The sequence below is a fragment of the Linepithema humile genome, chromosome 1 (genome assembly GCF_040581485.1).
Source record: "Linepithema humile isolate Giens D197 chromosome 1, Lhum_UNIL_v1.0, whole genome shotgun sequence".
NCBI lineage: Eukaryota > Metazoa > Arthropoda > Insecta > Hymenoptera > Formicidae > Linepithema > Linepithema humile.
Genome location: NC_090128.1, coordinates 29,145,428 through 29,153,470, shown reverse-complemented (window position 1 = coordinate 29,153,470; position 8,043 = coordinate 29,145,428). Strand labels below are relative to the sequence as shown.

At 30.6% G+C, this 8,043-nt stretch overlaps 1 protein-coding gene across 1 annotated transcript; it reads right to left on the bottom strand.

Annotated features, from left to right (window-relative positions):
• Positions 1–2,199: 2,199 nt before the first annotated feature.
• LOC105679148 (A disintegrin and metalloproteinase with thrombospondin motifs adt-2-like) lies at positions 2,200–7,918 on the bottom strand. Its single transcript, XM_012379002.2, has 6 exons — positions 7,675–7,918; positions 6,754–6,966; positions 5,891–6,627; positions 4,965–5,648; positions 4,036–4,722; positions 2,200–3,793 (listed from the first exon to the last, which is right to left on the bottom strand). Exons 1-5 carry the CDS (start codon positions 7,789–7,791, stop codon positions 4,554–4,556), a joined length of 1,920 nt encoding a protein of 639 aa, XP_012234425.1. The 5' UTR covers positions 7,792–7,918; the 3' UTR covers positions 2,200–3,793; positions 4,036–4,553.
• Between the last annotated feature and the right edge of the window lie 125 nt (positions 7,919–8,043).

The window sequence follows — 8,043 nt, the reverse complement described above, 5'->3', positions numbered from 1 at the left end:
CGTTTTCCGTAAAAACAAGTCCTTCCTAATTTTTAAAAGATATATTTGTTTTTACGTGTTATATTTGTATGTAAAACGAAAAATAATACAGATGTCGAGTAAAAACATAAAAATTGTAAAAGTTTGTTTTTCACATAATGTTACTCACCAATCCATGTTCATGACAAAAGTTGATGGCCGCAGAGCTGATACGATCTTCGTGATAATATTATAATAACAATGACTTGATACGTTTAATTTTAACAATTTCTGTGTAACGCTTTTCGCATTATATTTCCATCCTGCGAACGCAGGCGATACAATTTTATCACTTCTGCGCAGATTCAGTTGAATCAATCGTCCGAAAACTTTCATTGTTATTGGTATCTGTAAATTGTATGACAATTAAAAAAAAGTTTGATAATTCTCGAATAACGACTCGAGCAACAAATAGAATGATACTGTAAAATGCACGTACCTTTTCTACTCCTGTCGGGTTCGATATCGGTAGTAATATTATTTCTATATCTTGCGTGATATGCGCGTAAGTTTTATTTATTAAGATTATTATTACCAATTTCAATAAAGAAAACATCTTATTTTTTTAAGGTTTTCAATTTTAAATTATTACTTAAATAATTTATATACACGTATTAGCACAGTCGCGTTCGTTATACCTGTAATGATCGCGAATATAACTCAAACTGGCGTATGAGAAATATACTTCGTGTGGTGTGACACCTATTGAACATTATCTGTTTGCTGTATATGTATAAATATTTATGTTTCTAGAACCTAAAGTACAGAAGTGGTGTTTATGATATCGGTTTAGGATATAGGTTTATAAAATGTAATTTATCATTAATATGTATAATGTGTAACATTGATCGGAAACGTTAAAATTTAATTTTCAATAATTTTATTTCAAATAGTTGATAATTAATGTTGGTATACAAAGTTGTCGTTTATGCATATGCGTAATGTCTTGAAAGTTACGTTAAAATTTAGGGTCAATGGAAATCGAACGAAGAAAAGAAACAATTTAATAAAATTATACAAATTGCGACAGACATTGTTAAGAATTAATATTTTTGTACATTTATTCTGTCTAATAAAATTCGTTTTAAAAAATATTAATAGTTAAAAAATATTTATAGAGAAGTAATATTGAGTTAATAAATATATCGAAATCAATCACTAGTAACATCATTCTAACGTAATGTAAATCTGGCAATATGACACGCTCATAAGTGCAATAAGGGATTCTTTATTGGTAATGAATAATTTGAAAAATATTCAATCGTGTGATACGTAGTTCAATACAATTATAAATATACAAGTATAAATATAGAGAAAACAACATTTTGTTTAAGTAATATATATATTTGAGTAGTGCATTATAAATTTCACGAGATTTGAAGTTTACGTAGATGATCTTATGGAAGAAGAATTTACTAATAAATTTGATAACAACTTCTAATGCATTGGCTGTAGCTGTAACGGCGCGTCCGACGAAAAAAGAAAGCAGGTACCAATGACGAAAATCGATTCAGATGCTCAATTAATTCTGAGCATTGATTTATCATTATATTTTATTCAGATCTATGTCCACTAATAAATATTTACTTTTTTTCTTTATGAAATCATTAATAGTTATCTGGATTTTGGATAGAATTTTTCATGTCAATAATTTGACGCGTATTTTTCAGCATATAAATTTATTTTTTGCTAGCAAAAATTGGATTTATTGCTTAAAATATAAAGTAACGACGATAATTCAACGGATTTTAGGTTTCATAATGAACAAATTTTAAACAATTTTAAATTGACTTATGCTTATTTTGCAGTTTTGATTTATTTTAGATTCTTGCCAACACATGTCGAGAAGCTATCGGTAATTATTCTTTGATTGAGTAGTTTTCCGGCAGACAATAATACTGGCGGCAATAATAATCCTGGCCATTTTTCTCGTGACACCACGTTCCATCTGGAAAGTATGGATTGATATTTAAGTCGAGCATGTCCTGGCGTGGTGCATAGAAAAACAATAGATTGTATTTAGCAGATATTTTTTCTTCTCATAGGCAGTGTATGGTACAGGCTCTCCACGGTTCCTCGACGACATGGGAGGCCTGCCTTCCTTGCTCATTTACCAGTTCGTACTTATTATTATTAAATATTTTTTGCCTTTTTTTTCATTTTTAGAATGAGTTTAGTGCATTTTAGAACAGTTTATTTGGTAATCGTATAGCATCCTTCAGTGCAAAGTCTGAAGTCATTGCACAGAACCACGTCGTAATATGGCCCATTACAACTAGCCGTTTTCTTAGTACCATGTTTGCAAAAACGTCGTTTGATTATCACGCCTTTGGATTCCGTTAAGCAATCGCTTTTACAGGAGTCTTCTTTTCATTCACTCTAATTATCGTCTTCACAATACGAAAAAATGTATGGTGGTTCGATAACCGCCACGCATTCTCTGCCGCGACATTCTTTCCCGAGTGCACAATGAGTTTTTGAAAAAAATTCAATAAATTAAAAACTGCAGTACTTAATTTGAAAAGAAGACATTCCATCCAACGCAGGTCCCACGAAGAAATTCTTATTCTTGTGAGACGTTTCGCAATGTAAGACTTGAATATATCATGCAACGTTACTTCGTTTGCATCTTTGTCGCGTAAAAATAATTTACATTGCGCTTTGGCAATCCATTCTTTTCCGGGTATATCATGATAACGCGAATGGTTTAATGCATCTTCGAGATTTTTTTGTCTTGAATGATCGAGAAGGCACTGTTTTGTTTTACAGAGTTTTTTAGTAACATTACAACTACATTCGGACCATGTTACCTGGCCACGATAGTATTGCTTATCTGCCATATGCATTTGGCTTTCTGACGTCGAATAGATAAAGCCATTATCATGATCCATTTCTACTTTTTTGAACAAATAAGTTATTAGTTTTTAAAAACTACATTATTTGCAATATTTTTATATACTTTGTAGTTTTTAAGAAGAGAGTTTTACACTTTAAAAAATTAAATTTTTTAATTTCTGAGCAGTTTTTATCCTTCAATTGCACAAGTAAGAAAATTCTTTTAATAAATTTTATGTACTTAATTTGTCGGTAAAAGTAATATACATAAACTTATACATGGGCAATATCATGAGCAGCAGCATGAGACGTTGCAAACCACCCGAGAATGCGTTCTACGTATAGTACCGAATTCTACTATACTGCACGAAAAAATCTGGTTTCTACAAGATAAATTGACGTAAGACCTTCCCAAGGTAACATAATACTTTTGTTCGTTTATCATCTCATAAAGACCTATTTCGGTTATGTAAAGGCCAATGTCCCAGTGCGAATATAAGTCGTTGCGTATTCGCAGGACAAATTGAGCAGTTTATCACTGTCACCGTCGAAAACTGGCAAATTTGACGGCTGTTCATCCATTATTACCAATCGTACTAACGAAACATTAACAAAAGCTCCGAAACTTAAGTGACGATACATAGCTTGAATTTGGTTTACGTATGCTAGTATCATATTGCGTAACTCTTTCTCATTATTGTTCAGAACAGGCATGTACATATGATATGCTGGTTCGTCGAAGAAAACGGCAAGTTCCATGGTTAAATTTTTTCGCGTATTATCATTATTGATGTTTTCCTTTTTAGAGACCATCGTTTTTGCTTGATCTCCAAAACATATTTTTCCTTTCTAGAGGTTTTTTATTTTGTTACAACTATCCTCGGTTCATGTTATATTCCTTTTCAAATCGCTAAGACTTCGCTCTTTTGTTAATCCTAAACTGTAGAACAGATTAATTATTAAACTTAAATATGTGCCTTATTTTGCATAGTTTAATTAAAATATTTTTATATATCTTTTAATTCATCAATAGTTTATTTATCAAAAAATAAAAAAATAAAATTTTTTTAAAGTGATTGTTTACTTGCTGATTCTTTTGTACAATTGTACAATTAAATAAATAGTATTAAATAATGTAATTTATTTTCAATTTATACGCAAAACTAATATATAAAAACTTACAGACTGCTGATTTCATAAACAGCATCAACAGGTGATATGATTTTAAATGGTTTGCGGAATTCTACTATTGCGCAAAAGAAAAGCGGATCGCATGCGTCATCGTAGTAAGCATTTCCCGTATTCTCAAAAATCTTCTCATCTCTGTAATGTGCTTTATGTTTTACTAGAATATCTGCATAAAATTTTACTCTGGTCAAGAAAAGGGCAATATCCCAGTAACGCGGATCATTATCGTCCGGGGAATATAGAGAATTTGCGTTTGTGTAGAATGAAGAGAGCAGTTGAACAGTATCGCCGTTAGAAAATGGCAAATTTTGCGGCTGTTTTTTCAGAATATTCACGCTTATTAACATGATATTGATAAAAACATTAAAACTCAGACGATTAAAGGCAACCTGGATACAATTCACATACGCTAATGTCATATTGTGTAACTTGTCGTTATTGTGTTCCACAAGAAACAAGGATGTATAATATGCTGATTCGTCGACGAAACCGGCAAGTTCCATGATTAAATTTTATTGTGTTTTATCATTATCGATGTTTTCCGTTTTAGAAATTGTTTTTGCTTGATCTCTAAGACACGTTTTTCTTTCCCAAAGTTTTTTAGATTTTTCACGACTATACTCCGACCATGTTATGTTCATTTGCGAATCGCTAGATCTTGGCTCTTGTTTTAATCCTAAACTGTAGAACAGATAAATTATTAATTTTAAATATATGCCTTACTTTACATTGTTTAATTAAAATATTCTTAAATATCTTGTAATTTATTAATTGTTTACATAACAAACAATTAAACAATAAAATTTCTTAAAAGTGACTTTTTACTTGTTGACTTTATTGTACAATTGTACATTTAAATAAATTCTATTATATAATATTATGTATTCTTAATTTATACTTAAAACTAAATCTTAAGAACTTACAGTTGACCGATCTTCTCAATAGCAGTAAAAGAGTATTCGACTTCAGATTGGTTACGGAATTCTACTATCGCGCATGAGAGAAGCGGATCGCATACGCCTTCGTCGTTAGAACATCCCGTAATCTCAAAATTCTTTTCATCTCTGTAATGCCCTTCATGTTGTACTAGCATATCTGCATAAAGATCAACTCCGGTTAGATAAAGACTTATGTCCCAGTGATTCGGATCATCATCGTTCGTAGGATTGAGAGAATTTGCATATTTGCAGAACGAATCGAGCACTTGAACTGCCTCGTTGTTCAAAAATGGCAAATTTAACTTCTGTTTTCTCAGAAAATTCAAACTTAATAATGTAATATTGACAGAAACATTCAAATTCGGACGATTAAAGGCAGCCTGGATGCGATTCACATACGCTAATATCATATTGCGAAACTTATCTTCATAATTGGTTGGAATACGCATGCACAAATAATATGCTGCTTCGTCAAAGAAAACAGCAAGTTCTATAGTTAAATTTTTTCCCGTACTATTGACGTTTTTCTTTTTAGAGATCATTGTTTTTGCTTGATCTCTAAGACACGTTTTTCTTTCCCAAAATTTTTTAGATTTTTCACGACTATACTCGGACCATGTTATGTTCATTTGCGAATCGCTAGAACTTTGCTCTTGTTTTAATCCTAAGCTGTAGAACAGATAAATTATTAATTTTAAATATATGCCTTACATTGCATTGTTTAATTGAAATATTCTTAATTATTTTTTAATTTATAAATTTTTTACATAATAAACAATTAAACATTAAAATTTCTTAAAAGTGATTTTTTATTTGTTGACTTTATTGTACACTTGTACATTTAAATAAATTTTATTATAAAATATTATATATTCTTAATTTATACATAAAACTAGTTCTTCAAAACTTACAGATCACCGATCTTCTGAATCGCATTAAGAGAGGATTCGACTTCAGATTTGTCACGGAATTCTGCTATCGCGCATGAGAGAAGCGGATCGCATACGCCTTCGTAGTTAGAACATCCCGTAATCTCAAAATTCTTTTCATCTCTGTAATGCCCTTCATGTTGTACTAGCATATCTGCATAAAGATCTACTCCGGTTAGATAAAGGCTTATGTCCCAATGATTCGGATCATCATCGTTCGTAGGATTGAGAGAATTCGCATATTTGCAGAACGAATCGAGCCGTTGGCCAGCCTCGTTGTTCGAAAATAACAAATTTAACGTCTGTTTTCTCAGAATATTTAAACTTAATAACGTAATATTGATAAAAACATTCAAATTCGGACGATTAAAGGCAGCCTGGATGCGGTTCACATACACTACTATAATATTGCGTAACTTATCCTCATCATTGTCCTGAATAAACATGCACATATGATATGCTGCTTCGTCGATGAAAACAGCAAGTTCCATGGTTAAATTTTGTTGCGCATTGCGTACATGACGTCGCTTCAGTTTAAACATGTCCCAGTAGTAAAGATTTAAATCAGCAAGATATTGCAGTGATCGTTTGATAGCATAAAGTTTGCCAAATGAAAGATTTGTTTGTCTTCTAAAATTGTCGATCAAGCAGATAGGCGTAAACTCGTTCCGCAAAGGCCAAATCTCCAATGTGTCATTTTCCATAAAAACGAGTCCTTTCTAATTTTTAAAAGTTATATTTGTTTTTTACGTGTCATACTTGTATGTAAAACGAAAAATAATACAGATGTCGAGTAAAAACATAAAAATTGTAAAACAGCTTGTTTTTCATACAATGTTACTGACCAATCCATGTTGATGACAAAAGTTGATGGCCGCAGAGCTGATATGATCTTCATGATAATAAAAGCAATGACTTGATACGTTTAATTCAAACAATTTCTCTGTAACGCCTTTCACATTATATTTCCATTCTTTGAACGCAGGCGATACAATTTTATCACTTCTGCGCAGATGTAGTTGAATTAATTTTCCGAAAACTTTTAGTGTTATTGATATCTGTAAAATGGATGACAATTAAGTAAAAAATTTGATATTTTTCAAACAGGGTTGGGAAGTAACGCATTATTTGTAACGCCGTTATCGTTACAATTACTTTTTTTTGGAAACTGTAACGGTAACGGCGTTACAAATTTTTTTTGCAACGAAGAAAGTAACTTTGTTACATTTTTCGGTAACGAGTACTGAATTTAACAGTTATTTTTATCGTTACATTTTTCAAATTTACTCTATATATTTACGAATTTATAAAAAATTTAACAAAAAGAAAACTTTTTAATTTATATTTACAACATCTAAAAATTTTTAAGAAAGCTTGTTTACAACTTATTAAAAATTTTTCTTATTTAAAATATCTTATTATCAAAATTATTACTTTTATTATATATTACTAAAATTATTACACTTTATATTAATAGCAATATTATTATTATATTTATATCATTTTTGTTACTTTAGTGAAAAATAATGTTTAAAAATTTTTAATGTTTACTGTAAATTTGTAGTGTTAAATTTAATTTTGTATTAATAAAATTGTGCATAAAATTTGTATTATATATACAAAAAGTAACGGAAAGTGTAACGATTTGTTACTTTTTGAGTAACGATAACGGTAACCAGTTACTTTTATAAAGCAATTTTCTCAGCCTTGTTCTCAAATAACGACGGTCGAGCAACAAATAGAATATTACTGTAAAATGCACGTACCTCCTTTGCGCCTGTCAGGTTCGATGCCGGCAGTAATATTGTTTCGATATCATATGTTATATGCGCGTACGTTTCATTTAGTAAAATTATTATCATCAATTTCAATAAAGAAAACATTTTATTTTTTTAAGTTTTTGTTCAATTTCAAACTATTATACTATTAATCAAATAATTTATGTACACGCATTAGCACTGCCGCGTTTGTTATATCTGATATGATCGCGTATGAAACACAAACTGGCGTATGTGGAATATCTTTCGTGTGGTGCGACACCTATTGTATATTCTCTCTTTGCTACATGTATACGTATAAATATTTATATTTTTGAAACCTAAAGTTCAGAAGTGATATTTGCGATTTTAACGATT

What these genes read in the sequence shown, in the direction of transcription:
- LOC105679148 (XM_012379002.2), bottom strand. Translation starts at nt 7,791, where the DNA reads ATGTTTTCTTTATTGAAATTGATGATAATAATTTTACTAAATGAAACG. An exon ending in ACCTGACAGGCGCAAAGGAG is followed by an intron (nt 6,967 to 7,674) that starts GTACGTGCATTT and finishes TCCATTTTACAG; the next exon opens with ATATCAATAACACTAAAAGT. An exon ending in ATTCAGAAGATCGGTGATCT is followed by an intron (nt 5,649 to 5,890) that starts GTAAGTTTTGAA and finishes TCTGTTCTACAG; the next exon opens with CTTAGGATTAAAACAAGAGC.